General features: G+C 48.1%; 7 protein-coding genes across 7 annotated transcripts; 5 read left to right on the forward strand and 2 right to left on the reverse strand.

Moving 5' to 3' along the window:
- Positions 1-69: 69 nt before the first annotated feature.
- Positions 70-597, forward strand: ASPSYDRAFT_90141 (uncharacterized protein; the record flags this gene model as incomplete). Its single annotated transcript, XM_040852287.1, has 3 exons — positions 70-126; positions 165-353; positions 418-597. 3 exons carry the CDS (start codon positions 70-72, stop codon positions 595-597), a joined length of 426 nt encoding a protein of 141 aa, XP_040701753.1.
- Positions 598-1459: 862 nt separating this feature from the next.
- Positions 1460-3509, forward strand: ASPSYDRAFT_153361 (uncharacterized protein; the record flags this gene model as incomplete). The annotated part of the gene is made up of 12 exons (XM_040842275.1): positions 1460-1553; positions 1595-1676; positions 1732-1761; positions 1865-2003; positions 2069-2392; positions 2449-2552; positions 2598-2684; positions 2753-2916; positions 2967-3061; positions 3126-3244; positions 3317-3354; positions 3409-3509. 12 exons carry the CDS (start codon positions 1460-1462, stop codon positions 3507-3509), a joined length of 1377 nt encoding a protein of 458 aa, XP_040701754.1.
- A 75-nt stretch (positions 3510-3584) lies between these two features.
- Positions 3585-5725, reverse strand: ASPSYDRAFT_178975 (uncharacterized protein). The gene is made up of 5 exons (XM_040843484.1): positions 5688-5725; positions 4849-5636; positions 4668-4792; positions 4312-4611; positions 3585-4264 (listed from the first exon to the last, which is right to left on the reverse strand). Exons 1-5 carry the CDS (start codon positions 5710-5712, stop codon positions 3688-3690), a joined length of 1815 nt encoding a protein of 604 aa, XP_040701755.1. The 5' UTR covers positions 5713-5725; the 3' UTR covers positions 3585-3687.
- Positions 5726-6264: 539 nt separating this feature from the next.
- Positions 6265-8041, forward strand: ASPSYDRAFT_132944 (uncharacterized protein). Its single transcript, XM_040840622.1, has 2 exons — positions 6265-6538; positions 6591-8041. The coding sequence occupies exons 1-2, from the start codon at positions 6332-6334 to the stop codon at positions 7812-7814; spliced, it is 1431 nt and encodes a 476-aa protein (XP_040701756.1). The 5' UTR covers positions 6265-6331; the 3' UTR covers positions 7815-8041.
- Positions 8042-12018: 3977 nt separating this feature from the next.
- On the reverse strand, positions 12019-12742 carry ASPSYDRAFT_1018539 (uncharacterized protein). Its single transcript, XM_040839739.1, has 2 exons — positions 12197-12742; positions 12019-12144 (listed from the first exon to the last, which is right to left on the reverse strand). Exons 1-2 carry the CDS (start codon positions 12659-12661, stop codon positions 12085-12087), a joined length of 525 nt encoding a protein of 174 aa, XP_040701757.1. The 5' UTR covers positions 12662-12742; the 3' UTR covers positions 12019-12084.
- Positions 12743-13341: 599 nt separating this feature from the next.
- On the forward strand, positions 13342-13961 carry ASPSYDRAFT_45924 (DUF4291 domain-containing protein). The gene has a single exon (XM_040847130.1). The coding sequence runs from the start codon at positions 13414-13416 to the stop codon at positions 13879-13881; it is 468 nt and encodes a 155-aa protein (XP_040701758.1). The 5' UTR covers positions 13342-13413; the 3' UTR covers positions 13882-13961.
- Positions 13962-14698: 737 nt separating this feature from the next.
- ASPSYDRAFT_132947 (SGNH/GDSL hydrolase family protein) lies at positions 14699-15627 on the forward strand. Its single transcript, XM_040840623.1, has 4 exons — positions 14699-14932; positions 14980-15025; positions 15079-15267; positions 15325-15627. The coding sequence occupies exons 1-4, from the start codon at positions 14719-14721 to the stop codon at positions 15506-15508; spliced, it is 633 nt and encodes a 210-aa protein (XP_040701759.1). The 5' UTR covers positions 14699-14718; the 3' UTR covers positions 15509-15627.
- The last annotated feature ends 929 nt before the right edge of the window (positions 15628-16556 follow it).

Here is a 16556-nt window from a genome sequence, read left to right on the forward strand (position 1 = left end):
TGACTCAACCTTTCAACCTGCCAGGCTCCCCATCCTCAACTTCCCATCAGTTGAACTCTCCACACCAATATGCGCTTCAGTAATATCACCCTCTCAGCCACCCTCCTCGCCACCACGGCCCTTGCCGTACGTGCTCCCCATTCTAACAGTCCTCCCTAACATAGCACCGGGTCGACTGCACCGGCAAAGCCCTTTCAGCACACCTAGACGGCCTCGACGACTCAATCCACTACCTCCGCATGCGCGTCGACGGGAAAGTCGACCACGCTCCCTCGAATCGTCGATACCTCATGCCCTACCACTGCGAGGAAGTCTCATGTCTAGAAGGGACACAGATTCGCTGGTGTAACGAAGTGAGTACTTTACTCTAGTCTACTTTATATAAGAGTTATAATTTAACAAGGCTGCCGTGTGTAGGACCAGCTTTACGGACTCGTTATGGATCTTGTGCACATTGTGGAGGGCGCCGAGGTGCTTCGCGTGGAGTGTCAGGAGGAGTATAAGGGGGAGACGGTTGCGGGTGGTGTGCTTTATCATGAAGATAAGTGGACTGTTATTGTGCAGCAGGAGGATGAGTGTTTGCCGTATTACAAGTAGTTGATGGCTTTTGACCTTACCGTCTGGTGGTTGAGCAAGTAGCCTCAGCTGTATGTACTAGGTAGGGCTAGGAAAAGGTCCACATACAGAGACCCATTAAGTACCCACTGCCTGTACGGGAATAAAGTATGGCTTCAGCGGGAGATAGTACAAACTAACTATAAAGGAAATGCTGACTTAATAACACTTCGGATAACTATCGATTCATAAATCAGAGCAATCATCGGCCTGTCCGATTGGAATAGCCCGGGACTCGCAATATCTCCTCAAATATAGACTCCAAATCTCGCTGACATAAACATCGTCTCTACTACACAAACATTTAGACCAGGCTTAAATATATAAGTGTACTCCCTTGACACTATAACCCCATGTTATCAGGCGTATTGAATCGCTCAGGCAGAGAGGGAGATGGCTTGTCGGATACTCCGAACACGCGATCCCTATCTCGCTCTGTCAGGCGATATCATTGGTTCTGGAATACTTCTACTTACCTGGCAGGTACATGGATATGATATTACCTGAACTTTATTCCATCAATTTAACCTCGTCCTGGGTTCCCCTCTCGCGGTCTATCCGAACGTGAATTGTTCAAATGCAGTGGATGGCGCAGCTTGCCTTCCGAGTATTGTGGATTTTCTTCATTATTCATATTGATGAGCTACCGCCTACATGTCGTTGGATATCCATACAGACCCTCTGAGCCACGATGTTGAGTATGTTGATGTGAAGAAAGGAGCAATTGAAGCCGATGTCCCTAATCGAGTGTACAACATCTGGGCTGGTCAGTAACCCTCACCGACGACCGTTGAACAAACTGACAAAAGCACATGAAACAGCAACGGCATGGCAGGTCCTCATGATGACAAGCTGGACATGCAACATTATCCTTTTCGACACCGTATTCGACATCGGAGGCCCAATGATGCTAATCTATTCAACGCAAGTTGCCTGTTGTTTACGATTTAACCGCCACATACTGAAATACTTGGCAGAGTTATTGTCACTATCGGTCAATCCCTCTTGATGGCTTCACTAGCCGAGATGTGCTCCATCTGGCCGTATGCCGGTGGCCAGCAGTAGGTCGGACCACGCCCTAAGGTCGAAGAAACTCTAAATAGTGCTTCTTATCAGGGTATTCACTCAGAAACTCGCACCCCATAGGTATGACGCCTCAGAAGATGAGCCAAGCAAGCACCATACTTTTTTTGGTTACTCCACAGTGACAGCAGGGTATCCATAACTGATACTAGCAATGCCACCATAGTGCCCGCAGATTCCTCTCATACCTTGTCGGTTGGATACTATTCCTGGGCGAGACCGCAACAGCAGCAAGCTGCACAATGAACAGCGTCCAAGTCATTGTCGGGGTAGTTCAAATTACCTACGCAAATTGGGAAGCAACGGTAAGCTAACCCCTTCGATAGGGTAGATAATAATAGCAGAATGTTTATGTTTACTTTCTACGCAGAGATGGCTAGAGTGGCTTATATACACCGGCCTCACGGTATTCGCACTGCTACTTTCTCTTTCGCAGAGACACCTCCCCGGCCTGGCACTAATTGGGGGGTTCATTGTGATAGCCGGTGGGATTGCATGGGTTATTTCATTCCTAGCTATGGCGCCAAAGCATTCCGCCGAGTTTGTCTTTACCGAGTTTATTAACAATTCTGGCTATGAAAGCCGTGGGTGGGTGGGTATTATGAGCTTCTATACCCCGATGTATGCTCTGTACGGGACGGATGGGATCCTGCATGTTACTGAGGAGATGAAGAATCCGGAAAGGGACGCTCCGGTGGGTAGTTTTCTACAACCCTCCCTGTTTATATGCTGATTGCTGACATCCCCCAGAGGGCCATGCTATGGGCCATGATAATAAGCGGCACAAGCATGTTTATATCAGGGATAGTGATGGGATTCTGTGCGGGAGATTGGGAGGCATATATGCAAACAGAGTGAGAAACAGCACCTTTTGTTGAATCTGAGGCTTATAATGTCAGCATCCCGTATGTGACCTGGTTTGTCGACATCTACCATAGTACCGCCGGGGGAATAACTCTGGTCGTGATTATATTGATTGTGATCAAGTAAGTTATACTGCCTTTGACTGTTGCTTCGCACGTAGCATGTATTTCATGTTGCTAACTTTAAGTAGCTTCCTTATCACTGTCGGCCTCAACACCGCAGCATCGCGGCTGGCATGGGGAATGGCCAGGGATAATGCCCTACCCTTCTCAAGCGTTTTTGTCCGGATTAACCCCAAAGTCCAAACCCCCGTCAATACCATTCTTCTCACGGCTGCCGCTCAACTAGTTATTGGTATTGTCCTCCTCCTTCATGCTCTGAGATCTAAGCTTATACTACTATAGGCTTGGTGGTCTTCGGCTCTAATTATGCATTCCAAGTGATTATCAGTATTTGCCTAGTCGCAATACAACTGGGGTATTTGATCCCTACTCTATTGGTAAGTTTTCCGCCACGTTTGCTACCCTCATAATACCTTTCCAACATCAAGTCTAACTGACCAGGTCGTCATTCGCGGCCGCAAACTCCTGCCAACACCACGGGCCTTCGATCTGGGTGTGGCCGGTTGGCCAATTAATATATTCTCAGTCTGTTGGTGTCTATTGGTAATTGTGATGCTTTTGTAAGTTTTGCTCTATTCCTTGTTTACACCCGGAATATATGTCTAGCTAGTCTAATCGGATACGTTTGGCAGCTTTCCGCTTTATATTCCAGTGAATGGAGCAAATATCTGTACGTCCATGGTTTTGTTAAATCTGACCGCCGACCTCTATCTAACATTACCAGACAATATGAACTGGGCAATAGTATTGATTGCAGGGGTTATTTTGGTTGTCTTTATTGATTGGGTTCTCAGGGCTCGCCATCACTATTACTACGGTAATTAACACTGACAGACAGGGGTCTGGTGGCTGAATATTATGATTATCTTACGATGATGCTTGATATGATATTCTTCAATGGGACGGAATGTTATTCTGCTATCCAATACATACATATACCATTAGCACTGAAACTCCCCTTGACCAGTATGCACCACAAAGACAGTATATACGGTATAATTCCTCACTCATCCATACCAGGATGGGCCATACTCCACTCCGCAAAACCAACACTTTCATCCAGCGCCAAAACAGGATCAAGAACAAAGTCCTTGGATACCCCTCTCGTAACCTTACCGCCCCAGCAATGTTCGCGAAAACACTCCTCACAAACCTCCGGTCTCTCAATGCCCATCCGGAGCAAGCTACGATCAATAGCCGCACAGCCAAGACACTCCACCCAGCTGTCACTAAGCGACCCATTCCCCTGCGTAAGGATATTAAAACTATTCTCGAGAACCCCGTCAAACTCCGCAGTGGACATGTTGGCGTTCGACCAGGTGAAATTGCTGTACCAGCTATATGGGGAGTTGGCGAAATAAGCCACAATCGGGGAGGTAGCGTCGTGGGTTGTTGTCAGGTTCGTGTCGCAGCCGAAGAGGACCGGCTTTAGGGTGTAGTTGAGAGCCAGTATTTCCGTTACTGGTGGGATCTCTGGGAATGGAAGACCCTTTTCTTTGGCTATGTTGTATGTATCCCAGATGTTGGTGCCGTTGTTCCAGTTGTACGGTGCATCGTCACCATCGTCGTCCCAGGCCATGCTAGGTGGATTTAGCCAGTGCAGTCAATAGAAAGCAATATGACTTACATGAAATCGACCCTGCGCTCTGGCTGGATCAAAGGCGTAAAGGGGTCCGACTGTCCAGCCTCTGAACTATCCGCAAACGTGATGTTTTCTTTGCCGCCGTTGAACGGATTGGGAATTGACGGGTTGGCGATTTGGGCGAGCGTCAGGTTGAAATACTTTGTGAATACCTCATTGATGGTTTCCAATGACTCCTTCCCTAGCAGCCCTTCTTCTCGTTTCGAGAACTGGCCCAGGGTACCGTTTGAAATGGCTCCTAACCACCAGAAATTGTACGCGGCGGCCACGGAGGCCATCACGAATCTGCCTAATATTAGCATTCTGTAGTGTACCTGATATCAGTATGGTTCGTGACACACCCGGCATCATCCAGATTCTCGACGCATTTCTCGGCAGTATTATTGCCGTCTGGAATCGTGCCAACATACTTGGTAGGCACAAATCCAAACTCCCAAGACCCAAATTCAAACGGATTCCATTCATACTACTCAGGTCAGCTATGCCATGTTAAGTCCAGAAAGGAGACAGACAGCCACTAACCCATGGAGCAAAGTAATCAGGCACATAAAGACCCTCAACAGACTCGGAGCTTCTGTTCACACTGCTAGTAGCAAGAATTGGCATTGGACCGGCGAAGCTCTTGAAACCAGGCTGTTCAGCAATCGAGGACAAAGTACGGTTAACACCAGGCACAAACTCATAGGCAAAGCCTCGACCCATTAGATCCGCAGCCGAGATATTGAACCCAGCCTGGAACTTCTCCGCGATAGTCTCGAAATACGAGCTCGTGGGCGCAGCGTACTCGCTGAACCCTGTCGCTGTGAAGCGGTTGATATCCACATGCCATTCCTTGACATTCTTATGGATGGGAATATAGTCGCTCAGCGCAGTAGATGTTGTTGGCCACGACCCACCGGATAGTCCAGCGAGGTAAGTTAAGCTTTGGAAGAGACCGCCTACCTTGGCCTCCTTGGAGCCTGGGGTTCTCTCATCAATTGCCTGGAGGCCGCCAATTCCGGTAAACCCTGAGCGCCAGCCGCCGCCGCTCGTTGCCCAAGCTATCACTGGTACATTGTAGTCAGGGTTTCGGTGGATCCTTGCCGCGTAATCATCCAGGTCGAAGCCGGTGAGATTCAGCCGTGCCAGGTAGGATGTGATTGAATCAGCAACAACTGCTTTACGACCGTGAACCCATTCAGTCTCTGCTGGGGAGATTTGGTGGGGTTGTCGGACAAGCTGAATATTGTCGGGGCAGTCGACGTAGCGTGGTGCATAGCTTTCCGGATTGGATGGGGTATTGCCAGCAGCTGTGACAGCTCCGAAGAGAACTATCCTTTATTAGCCCACTGTAATTCCGGACTGAGAGAGTTCATGGGTACCTGAAAGTGCAATAGGAAATATCATTATATGAGTTGTGTTCAATTATCTTGCCAGATGGATGACCTGGATTCGAGAGAAGTGGCTGGTATTTATACCTCACTCCGAGCACCATGGTGTTTAGTATCGCGTCAGCTGCGACGAGGCTGAGCAAATTGATAGCCTGGCAAGCACGAATTATTGGACAACCGTGCTAAGCTTCAGGACAAAAGTCTAAATATCGAGCTTGTTTCTGCATTGGGAGTGCAGCTAGTCAGCTCAACGCATACCAGAAACGGTAATGGGCTAGCCTGAAACGGTAACAGGTTCGTTAGGGCTCCGCCTCAGCTGGCATGGCATTCTGTGGCAATGGCATCCTCTGGGAGGTGGACTAGAATGACTCGGTAGGTATTCTTAAGGCAGGGATATGTCTGCTGCCTCAGAACTGGTTTACTTGCCGCATCATTGCAGGGCTCCTTGTTTTCCAAGATGCACATACACATGTAACCAGTCCGTTACTGTAGTCAGCTTAGTAATACGGTAAGTTGGCCTGTACATTCGACAATATACGACAATGTACACCGTAAGCGCAGGCTGGCCCCTCCGGCGTTGGGCATCTAGCATCCTTGACCTTTCTCATCACAGCTATCCATGAAGTCGGTGGAGAATGGCAGATTCCGCAATGACATCTCTTGACTCGCTGCCGCAGGAGATCATTACTCTCATTCTCCAGAGCTGCGACTCGTTCAACCAAATACAAAGTCTCATCTTCACATGCAAACGAGTCCAGTCGGTCTGGATTTCAAATCAACACTCAATCATCTGGTCCGTTGGTCAACTCGAAATAACTGGTTTTAGCGATGCGCTCATAGCAGTAGGTTTGACCCCATCACGCTTAATTTTAGATTAAACTTACCACTTGCCAGATACGCGCAACACAGATCGCCACAAACTCCCTGCTGAAGGAAGAGCTGCCGCCAGATCCATTCCCCGTCTCTGGTTTAAACGGCGACGCCAACAAGCCTTCACTCAGGGAGCTGAAACAGGTCCAGACCTTGCACCGTGTTGCAAACTACGTGGAGAAGGCAATTCTATCCTACTACCACCCAGACAGATTCATCTCCATGCCCAACGAACTCGAAACCGAGCGGGACGAATGCGCACGTATGAAGTGGCAAGTCTGGCGCGAGGAGTGCCATCGCGCGATATACCGGAATCTGGCGGCGGGTGCTATCCTTTGTCGCGCATATCATGCGCCTATTGTCTCTGTTGAAAGACCGAGGGACTTCCTGGCCGCGTTTCTCGAGATCATGGAAGGCAGCGAACATCCCTGCAACGTAATCGATGGCTGGTTCTCTGCGAGCGAGCAGAGATATCTCTCTAAGATCCCCTTGTATAGTATCAAGGACTACCATAAATCAGAGGCGGCGTTTCGACCTCTCGAGGATCTCTTTATCGAGGGGAGCAGAAAACGCGAGCCATTTGATCCGTCGAAGATGCTTGCATCTGTAAAATCGAGCAGAGACGAATCTCTCTTCAAGACCTTTGGACGATATGTGGAAATTCGCAATCCTCAATCGCTCGACCCCGACCATGCTGAAAATCTCTTCCATCAGATACTTCACTTTGTTGCCATGGTTGAGGAGGAGCCACTGAGGTTCTTCTGGGACCCGAAAGACGAAAAGATGCAATCTGATGATATCCCAGATCACAGTCCCTCCGCCTTGGTAATGTTTTTCGGTTCCTTCGTCCCAATAAGGATATCCCTGCAGGGGAAGACGAAAATGTCTGGGACTCTAGCTCTCCCAGGCCTTAATGCCAAGACGATCAAAGACAGCAACTATTTTGGCTTCCAGTGCATGGGCGACTTTCTCAACATAACGTGGGGAGTAGGTGGTCTCCCAAACTGCTATGGCGAAGACACGAAGCGACCCCCGCCGCCTCAGTTCTATTTCGCCGAGTACATGCTGCGGAAGTATTTCTGCCTTCGATTTGCAGATGCGATCTACGAGTCTGCGTGGGATGCGTTCGCCCACTATGGGGGCCTGTTTACCAATCTTGGATCGCATCTCTGGTATGACAACGTTGGGTTGCTTCAGTCCTCGGATGATCCTATTCCTGCAATCCACTATAAGCCTGTTGTGGCATAGTTTGTCAAATGTTTTCAGGGCTAATAACTACCATTGGTACATAATTGACATTGCATTTGTGTTTTCCAAGTAAATGAACCATGATCATCTTTGTCGTTAGCATGAGCAGCGCCCAGTATTCCAGGAATACTCTGACTTTGTGCAATACTGTGTCGTTACTCCTATTAGTCGTAGGAAGTATATGTTAGCTTATACCGTATGGCCAGAGAAAATGGGAAGAACTAAAGAAAATCACCATCTGCACCACAAACTGAAGTTGGGCTACTTCCAGTCGCCTGGATCTTCTTCGTCTCGTTCATCCGTACAACACATCCCCATCATCCCCATCATCCCCACAGTCATCGTCATCGTCGGGTGGAGGCCGAGAGTCAGTATTATCCTGGTCCTCTTCAGCGGGATAAGGAAACCCACAGGCTCTCATCATCTTCACCATCATCGTCTTCGTCTAAGGGCTGAACGAGTTACTCGCTTCAAATGATATGTCTACAGCTGCTTGAATATCCGTCGACTCGCATTCCCCTGTCCGCCGGTTATTGTCAACACGGCGGGGGCAGATTAAACCAGGATATAATAGCCAACACTATCAAGGGCTACACAAATCATATTCTGAGGCGGGGCCCTAACCTAGGTGAGCCAAGGAGGCCGACAACTGTTAAATGCTGGAGGTACAGTATGCTTGTTTTCTTTAGATTTAACATTAGAGTATTAATATCAACTGCACGACCCTGCGGCCTTGCTCGGCAGAAACACTCATCAAGGTATCTACTGGTCAATAGTAATCGAAAACAGTCACCGGCATAATAGAGAATGTCCGTTCATCAACGTCTTCCTTATGCTGATGGTTGGTCCACTTGTGAGATGCGCTCAGACACTGCATGCCCATTTCGAAACATTCCAAGCAGATATCAAAATCAACGCAAACGTGGCAGTTGTAGTAGGGTTTACTATTCAAGATTTCTCGCGCGCACACATCACATTCCCTAATACATTCACCCCCCGTCAAAGGGAGGGTAGTTAATTCCACACTGAAATCAACATCGTCGGTCTCCATTCCAAGTTCTATGGCCCGGTCACGTATGATTTTCATTATTGTCGATTCTCCGGACTTTGAAGCCCACCGAAGCAAGGTCCTCCCGAAGCCATCTTTATGGTTGATAGGGCTTTCCGTCAGCACGATCAACCGTCTGACTACATCAGTATGGCCATTCCTGACCGCCGCAGACAGGGGCGTTGAACCGTAGCTATCCGTACGGTTTGGATTGGCATTATGCGAAAGGAGAGTGTCAACCATACTGAAATAGCCGCGGGCAGCAGCAGTGAAGAGTGGTGTTTGGTTGGTTCGATCCAGGGCATCTACGTTGACGCGTGATGATTGCAGGAGTACCGTGGCGGACTTGACACGGCCAGCGCACGCCGCGAAATGAAGTGCAGTTTCACCTATCTCACTGGCGTCTGTGGGATCTGCACCCTTCTGTAGAAGTAGCTCAATAATGTCAGGATCGTCGTTCAACGAGGCATACATGATTGGTGTACGACGAAGAGAACACTTTGCAGTACTGTCCGCACCCCTACTAAGCAACAACTTGGCCATGTCAGCTTTGTTTTCGAGGAAAGCTGCCGCCAGTGGAGTACTTCCTGTGCTGTCTCGTGTCTCAACATTTGCACCATAGTGGAGGAGCATATTGGCCACTTCACGGGCACCACCCCGGCGAGCTCTCCGCATCAGTGGTGTAGCTCCATAGCTATCTTTTGTCTCTGTATTCGCACCCCATTCTAAGAGTAGTTTCACTGTCTCCACGTGATTGTTGCTTGTTGCTGTGGACAAAGGTGTAAGGCCCGTAGTATTTGAAACGTGGACATCCGCACCATGCTGAAGAAACAACTTTACCAGTTCAGCATGACCGCGGGAAGCAGCGACATTAATGGGTGTCCATCCATCATCTGTTGCAATATTGACGTCCACGCCATGCTGTAGAAGTGTCTTTACCACCTCAGTATGCCCACTGTCGCACGCCGCATGAATTGGAGTCAACCCATGGTAGCTCCCAATATTTGAATCTGCATCAGCCTTGATAAGTAACCTGACTACTTTTGTATGCCCACTGTCACACGCCACGTGCATTGGACTCCAGCCATCATTACTGGTAATATTAGCATTTGCACCATTGTCAAGAAGTAGCTTGATTACTTCAGTGTGCCCATTACGGCAGGCCATGTTAAATGGACCCCAGCCAGATTCAGTTTCAACCGCTAGGTCTGCACCATGATCAAGCAGTAGTCTAACTACTTCCGTATGCCCATGATAGCACGCCATGCTAATTGGAGTCCAGCCGTCATTACTGGCAATGTCAAGATCTGCACCAGATTCTATAAGCAGTTTGACTACCCCTGCATGGCCATTGTTTGAGGCTGTACTTAAAGGTGTTTGGCCGTCCATATCTGCCAACGACGGGTCAGCACCTTGGTCGAGGAGGGCTCTGACAATTTGCATATCGCCTTCTTTGCTGGCTACTCCGAGAGATGTCTTTCCGAAATAGCCTCTGGCATCTACATCGGACTTCACTTCCTGGATCAAATACTTCACGGTCTCTTCGAGCCCAAGCCGAGATGCATAGTACAAGGGGCTGGCAGTTTCCGCTCCAGGTGGTATACGGCCCTTCTGCTCCCTCGATGTCGTGTAGACATTCAGGTCAAGCCAAGTCTTCCAAGCAACCCAGTTTGGGTTAGCCGGATCGAAGAATCTGTTGATCGAATCCACCAATACGGGGTCGCTCATGTCCCGTACCAAGGCTTTTTGGTACCAGCATTTTGCTGCGTATGTTCGAAAAGCGTCTAGAACATCCCTGGCTCCTGCAGGAGAGGACTTGAGCCAGGCCTCTTGACTATTCACAAACCGAAGGCACTTTCTCGCGAGCACCATGCTCTCGATGGCCTCAGTTGACTGAAAAAGTGCTGAATTAGGATGAAGTAATTTACGCTCAGTCGGAATATTGCGGAGCATATACTCCTTGACTGAGAAATGTGTCAAGTGCAAAGTCTTCCACCCTGAATCCCCTTTGCCCAGAGAGTCCCGCACTTCTAATAGAGATCCACAGAGCTGTGTTATCTCGGTGCTGATATATTCCTCGTCGATGGTATCTGGCAGATTTCCCAGGTGTAGCTCTTGACTATCATCGCCAACCACCAGCGCCCCAGAAATCTCGCTGACAGTCAGGGGTCGTACGCTGAAAGCTGTCCAATGTAAAATGGAGAAAGCACGAGTCCTATCTTCATCGGGTAGATTCATTATCCTTTTCCAGTTCCGTTCGTAGAAATGTTCAATCCCAGGTGGTGTGGAACTAATGGCTTCCTGGAGATTCCTTTCACTCTTGCCGCTGCGCAAAGTCTCCTGCTGCAATCTAACCCATAGGAACTGCCCGTTACATCTTTCCGCAAGCCTCTTCGTGATGCCATCCTTAGTTGCGTCAGGCTTCCTGGACAGTTTCTCGTTGACAATGCTTCGAGAGTACGCTACCACGTCATCCCGGACATCATCAGGGCTGATCTGATGCTCAAATACATCATCGTCAGGGCCACTGCCCATAAGGCCATATCGAATTTCAGGTTCGTTACGGCTCATGATCAAAACTCGGGTGGATGTGCCCTTGGTTACCTGACGCAATGATTCAAGAAATTTAGAGATAGAGTCGTCCGCGCTTCCGGGCCAGGATCCTTTCGCGAAATCGCATTCGTCCAGTCCATCCAGTACAAGCGTACATCCTGGAACTGCCGAGATGATTTCCTGCATAAGACTGAGAATTTCCGCGCGTGTTGCTCTCTGTGCTTCTGTTGTTTCCCATTTCCCACGGACAATTCCTAATGCCCTTTCGTGAGACACCAGCTGGGATATCCAGAATCGCACCGCCACAAAGGGGACTCGAGTCTCGGAATCACAAAGAAAGTATGCCACGGGTGTATCCAAACTAGTCAGCAAATGTTGAATGAGCTTGGCGCACAGTATGGATTTCCCAAAGCCAGCAGGGCCATTGATCCATAGATACTTGGCTGACCCCGAAGGAAAGTCGACCGAGGACCATTTGAGAAACCAGGGGCGGTCTAAGACCCATTTACATGACTCCTCGACGCTCCGTTTGACATAAACTTCATAAAGCTCATTTTGACAGTGATCCCCTAGCAGCCATCCCTGTATATCTCGCCTTCTTTCGGCTTTTCCCGTCCGTCAATAAGGCAAAGATGCAAGGCAAAGGCTGCGTACCTTCTTTTTCTCGTTCTATTCCGGCCAACACTTGATTGAGATCGAACACCCAAGGGGCCTGATTCGCCAAAACATCTGTATACCGCAAATCAGTTCCTGATGGTATTATATGGATAGGATTCACTACCTCTCGCTTGTACTGGCACCAAGTTAGGAGGTCGTCTACCATCGATGAAAACTGAGCAATCTGCGCAATCCGTTTCTCTTTGTCTCGTAACGCCCAATTGAGCCTTTGTCTTCTCAGGCCACGCGGTGGGCCTGTGTGATCACGCTTCCCCGACACAGTTTCTGAACCGATATTATCCTCGAAACCACAAGAATCCTTAATAGACGACAGAAGATTCTTGGCATTCGACAATATGCGGGGATCATCCAGGAGTTCATGATGCCGACTTGATAGACCATCGCGTTCAATGCCAACTGCCTCGCCCCATCGTTCCAGGCGGATTTTCTGCGTCTCGAACTGCGCTGTCAAAGAATGCAGATCGGCACCAAAGCTCTTCCACGAGTCGTACCTGTTCACCACCTCCAGGCATGTGTTGAACAACCCAGCCAGACCAAGAAGGCCAACTGCCAGTCCAGCCGGCTCCATGGTGCACGGTAATTATACCAGATTGATGATGAACACAGAAGCTCGAGTGAGGGGGAGTTGGGCGGTTGTAGCGACTGTCAGCCTCACGATGAGGGGATGTCACGTGCAGCAACCCAGCCAAGATCACCATTCTTGCTTAATTAGCCTGGACATCTCTTTGATCGGAGTACAATCTTCTAAATGGTGTTCGAGACAAAATGTCCCTGGGAGATGGTTGTTGAGATGGGGCGGACGCAATCAGGTACAACGGAAGAAGGTCCTTCGTTCCTTTTACAGCAATGTCCACCATATTGTATTCGTGGTTCGAAATATGGCAAAGTGACTGCTGTACATTTTATTGTATTTACCTGCTATGTTTGTCCTACCCTTGGACTGGCCCGCAGGCTAACTGTCCACGGTCCCCGATCTCGTATTGAGTACTTGAGTCACCTACTCAGCCACATTGTATCTCCACAGTCTATAGACTTATAACTACATCATCCTACTCTTCTCTCACTATCTTTATTGCTGTCAATATATTTTTTTTTCTCCACCTTCACGATTAAATCACAATGTCCACCACCAATACCTCTCCCAAAAATACAACGCACAATGCCAACAGAAAGCAAGAAGAAACACCTCCGTACCACCAAATCCGCGCCATCCACACACCCACCACAATAACCATCTACCAGGCATACCCACCCTCCATCGCCTGCCCCGCCATCACCACGCAGTCTTTTACCAAGGTCCCCCAATTCAGCCGGTCCCGAATGACATGGATAAAACCATCTTTCCTGTGGATGGCATACCGCTCCGGGTACGCAAGTAAAACGGGCCAGGAACGGGTACTAGCTATTGAAATCACGAGAGAAGGGTTCGAGTGGGCGTTGCGGCATGCATGTCTTTCGCACACGCCAAAAGATGCTTCAGAGGAAGAAGTTAGGGCTCGGTCGGAGAAGATGCGGAAGAGTCCGGTTAGGGTTCAGTGGGATCCTGAACGCGATTTGTGGGGGAGGCCCTTGGGTTGGCGGAGTTTACAGGTTGGATTGAAGGGGGAAGCAGTTGAACGGTATGTTGAGCAGTGGATTGTGGGGATTAGAGATGTTACAGAGCTTATGCATGATGTTAAGGAGAGGGTGGATCGCGGGGATGTTCAGGGGGCGAATGCATTGCTTCCAATGGAGGACGCTTATGGGTTGCCGGAAGATATTGGGGGGGAAATTGGAATGAACGGATAGTTTATATTTAATATAGATGTACTTACCATAGAATGTATATTGGTTAGAAGTCAAACTCAAATCTTTGATATAATCGGAAAACAGAAATATATAACTATTATTTAGCCGATTGTACCCTTTGTATGACTCACCAAGACGCAGTGAAAACAAATATATGACTATCAGAAAAGACCAAGGAGGCCCAATGCCAGACTGCGATCAATATGACATACAGGATCGGAAATGTGGTTAGGGCTAACGAATTCCGCCAGCTGTCCTCCAAACAGATTTGGAAGAGTCAACGTTCACTAAAGGCCTGTACGAATTAGCGCTGATTTTCTGGCTTCATTCGACAGGCACTAATTATATCATCTTCAATATCCGAAGTAACGGCTGATGCAAGTCCCATATTTTGCGCATCTTCCAACGCCACTGATATCCATTGGCTGCATACTCAAACTAAACGTTGAGCAACTACTCACTCTTCAAATGAAGATTTTGTTATTCTTAAAATTCAACGTGTACGGATTCCAGGGGGCATCTGGGATATTAATTCCGTGATTGACTTTTAGTGGCATATATATAGTGCGACATGCCCAGTAACAGGGAAAACATGCATGCCATTAAACTCCTTAGCGAGGATCCTCGTGCCAGAAATTAGTACGGGGTAACTCAAAAATGTTAGCTATTTCCCATCAAATGGTATCTTAATACTGCTTCCATCATAAGTAGCGATTAGGGCTGTTACGTGAATGACTGATATACCGGACAAACAATGGTCCGTGCATCGTGGGGCAACGCGAAGAACGAGAGTAACCATCATCCATCTCCTCCATCTACTGTACGTTTAAACACAAGATGGCTCCATCTCTTTCAATCCTCTGCTTCGGCAACTCTCTGACAGCTGGATTCCACCAGTACGGCCTGGAATACCACCCCTACGCCGAGAAGCTCGAGGAGCGTCTGAAAGAAGCCTTCCCCTCTCACACTATCCATATTGACGTTGACGGCGTCCCTGGTGACCTCGTCATCACTCCTCCAGGACGCTTCCTGACTCGGATGCAGGAGAAGTGTGAGTAAAACCCGTTCATTCAGATTTCCTTACTAACTAGAGGGTAGGCTCGAAGCATTCCTACGACTGGGTAATTGTACTCGGTGCGACAAAGTCAGTCTGCTCTCCCAGAAATACATGTACTAGCTCATGCTGATAAAAGCCAGTGACCTTGGCCGCGGGTTTCCATGCTCGAGGATATTCCCCGCGCTGAAAGAAGCCTGGAAAGTGGCACTCGACAGCGGAGCACATATCCTAGCGCTTACCGTGCCGGAATGCGCCGTCGTGAATAAACGGCTTGATAGCGCTCGAGATGAGCTGAATGGCCTGATATTGAACCATTGTGAGGAACGATTGTAATACCAACCACTTCCTAGTTCTCTTAGCTATCTCGATACTCATTTGCATCTTAGCCACGCATTTGACCTTCGCAAACATATTCCGTATCACAGCGCTACGGAGAATTTCAGAGAGTTGATATTCGACGACGGACTCCATTTGACGGCTGAAGGGTATGATCTTGTTGGTAATCTAGTTGCAGACCATTTGATACCGCTTCTTGGCTCGAGTGACACTGGGGGGAATGACCTAAGGTGATTCCATGGCGTTTAGATGTTAGACTGCTCTTAATAGCGAGGTAGATGAAACTTTTTTTTAGAGCAGCTTGTTAGATATAATCTTCATGCTAACTAATTTCTATTTTTGGATAATCTTACATTTTACTTCTTTTTGGTTAGCATTTAGCAGTTCTACAGATGGCAGGACCGATCAATTATTGCAGACAATAATATCTAGGGATACGCGTGGAGTTGTTCCTAGATCACCCCAAATAGATAAAATGGCTGGTCTTATTCTACAGGCAGAGAAGGTAAATCCTGTAAGACTAGCTGGAACTCTTCGTTGTGGAACAACTGCTTTATATGCAGAGCAGTATAGTAGAGTGTTATCCCTTTAAGATTATCACACATATTTGTAAAAGTAATGGTCAGCGTTGATGAACTCACTCGCACACCCTTGGTCAGTTAGTGATTTATGTGCTGCAAGTCTCGTCGTCCTGGAAAACCCTCCACATCAACTAACCTTGTTACATCATCAAGCGGTTCCTGACAGCCAGCTTCTAGGAGCGATACCTTGGTTTACCACAGTCACTGTACAGTACTTGAAGACGCGCTAATCTGATAAACATGGAAAACCAAGCGGAGTTGCTTCCAGCAGAAGCTGACCGAAAGAGATAACGAATAAGTAGGCGAAGTAGAACATGGCCAATGTCCCAACTCATCGTCAACAGCATGGTTCACCAACGCACGATGTACCAGATTCTCATGAATGAAACAATTGTTGATTGGGCAACTAGTTATTTACAAACGTACAAGGACAAAAAGGAATTCTCAGTTGCATTATGGGCAGTGAAAAAGGTCCAACAGGAACTGCTCTTGGTTTGGTTCATCATGCACAGTGTGTATATCTCATGCTCTATTTGTGTGAAAGGGTTCTATTTTGGGAGGCTGAACTTTTGATCTCTCACATTCGCTTCTGTTCATTTTCGCGGTGCATGTACAGTTGTCCAACATCATGATCTGAAGTTTGCCGAACCCCTCCCCATTTACGAACTGGTACAGAAGGAGTCCTTGACGAATACCTGTAT

The sequence above is a fragment of the Aspergillus sydowii genome, assembly GCF_001890705.1.
Source record: "Aspergillus sydowii CBS 593.65 unplaced genomic scaffold ASPSYscaffold_6, whole genome shotgun sequence".
Lineage (NCBI taxonomy): Eukaryota > Fungi > Ascomycota > Eurotiomycetes > Eurotiales > Aspergillaceae > Aspergillus > Aspergillus sydowii.